At 36.1% G+C, this 2,015-nt stretch overlaps 1 protein-coding gene across 2 annotated transcripts in view; it reads left to right on the top strand.

The window, feature by feature from the left end:
* The first annotated feature begins 366 nt into the window (after positions 1–366).
* Positions 367–2,015, top strand: part of LOC117116360 (carbonic anhydrase-related protein-like) — a 34,888-nt gene continuing 33,239 nt past the window's right edge. The window contains exons 1-2 of one of the 2 annotated variants that reach the window (XM_033260377.1): positions 367–453; positions 1,009–1,193. In XM_033260377.1, the coding sequence (XP_033116268.1) occupies positions 401–453; positions 1,009–1,193 (238 nt within the window). In that variant the 5' untranslated portion in view covers positions 367–400. Of the gene's footprint in view, positions 454–582; positions 621–1,008; positions 1,194–2,015 lie in introns of those variants that run through there. The other variant, XM_033260378.1, reaches the window with a different exon arrangement.

The raw sequence follows: 2,015 nt of genomic DNA on the forward strand, positions 1-2,015 counted from the left end.
TAGTCCTTATCCGAGAAGACTTGTTCTACCACCAGAACCATAGGCGAGCGTGCCGTTCGAACCAGCGCCGATATTATGGCTATAGCTTGCGGCGCCCCTGCTAACCGCTCGGCCATTCGACTCGCCTTTATTTATTTATTTGGGCTCCTTTGAGGTCACTTTCATCATTTTTTCATTAAACCTTGTATCCGTTAGATGAATAAAGATGATATATTGCTGATTAATAGCATGTTTCTTCATTACTATTATACTACTACTACTACTACTACTACTAATAATAATAATAATAATAATAATAATAATAATAATAATAATAATAATAATAATAATAATAATAATAATAATAATAATAATAATAATAGTGTAGTTTTATATAGCGCACACATCCATCTAATGTAAAATGCTCAGGGCGCTTGATATGTGCACTGGGAACTCGATCAACTATCATTATATGTAAGTATTTTTTTTGTTTTTAATTCTTACAATCGGTATATAAATGCTTCTTAAAATTTACATTTACGTTTACAGTACTTAGAAGTAGTTTGGAGCAGCGGTTGTTGTTCTATTCCTTCACCTTGAGGTCAGAGGTTCAACCCCATGTATTTGGCTTGTGTCTTTAGGTAACAGGTCCATGGTATAAGGTACTTAATTACCTAGGCCTACGGTTGTTTCTATCAACCCAGGAGTACTAGTGGGTACCTGGTAGGTGCAAACACAAAAATGAGCTGATTACAGCTGCAACATTATGGAATTCCCCCAAGGGACCTGAGTATGTGTTCCATATGTGCTTGATCCAATGATCGGGGGTAATAATGCTAAGCGCATAGAGGTTTCTACAATTTGCGCTATATAAGTCAACTATTATTTTAGTGCACCTGCATGGAGATAATCACGTGTAACTTTCTATATGCAAATAAATTCCAAGCAGCAGTAAGTGTTGTTATCATACTTGCGTTTTTCGGTAATCAAGTTAATTATCACCAACAAAATGTTTACTGTCACCAACAGCGTTTTACTCGCAGATGATAAGCTACCGTCTTCGTTGGACAAATACGCAAAAAAAGTTCGGAGGCGAAGGAGACGTTATGTGAAGGCGTGGTGCAATGCATGCACATGGAAGAAGAGGTTCCTACGCGAAAGTTGTACGGTGGATTTTCCGTACATTATTCCTGACCGAACCTCTGTGTATACGTGTAAGTACATTGCTTTTATACATCATGTCTGCTAGGTAGAGGTAGGATAATAACTAATAACTCGCAGCGTCATTGTGCAGAATTGCGTATCAGCGTGATCCGTAACTACCTGACAGGTAACGCATTTATTGTTCTATAGTTATTTCGTACCGTACACTATAGAAAATAGAAAGCCTCGTGAGCATTATTTAAAAAAAAAATGCCTTGTATACATTTGCACCGCTACACCATAAATTAAATGTAAACAAGTATACATTACAAATTAATAGGCCCTGAAATACCAGCATTATTAAAAACGTATTAGCATAGCGATTCAATTAAGAGGAACTACGGTATTCGTTGGAAGTCTGTTAGGTGCTTCTGTGTATACGTGTAAGTACATTGCTTTTATACATCATGTCTGCTAGGTAGAGGTAGGATAATAACTAATAACTCGCAGCGTCATTGTGCAGAATTGCGTATCAGCGTGATCCGTAACTACCTGACAGGTAACGCATTTATTGTTCTATAGTTATTTCGTACCGTACACTATAGAAAATAGAAAGCCTCGTGAGCATTATTTAAAAAAAAAATGCCTTGTATACATTTGCACCGCTACACCATAAATTAAATGTAAACAAGTATACATTACAAATTAATAGGCCCTGAAATATCAGCATTATTAAAAACGTATTAGCATAGCGATTCAATTAAGAGGAACTACGGTATTCGTTGGAAATCTGTTAGGTGCTCTTATAACATCTTATTCAAGCAAGGTTAATACTAATCTATTTGTGTATAGGCCTATATATTTTTATAACTACTGTACAGTGCTAGGCAACA

The sequence above is a fragment of the Anneissia japonica genome, unplaced genomic scaffold (genome assembly GCF_011630105.1).
Source record: "Anneissia japonica isolate Jap-2015-1 unplaced genomic scaffold, ASM1163010v1 scaffold288144_len532060_cov191, whole genome shotgun sequence".
NCBI classification, from domain to species: Eukaryota; Metazoa; Echinodermata; class Crinoidea; order Comatulida; family Comatulidae; genus Anneissia; species Anneissia japonica.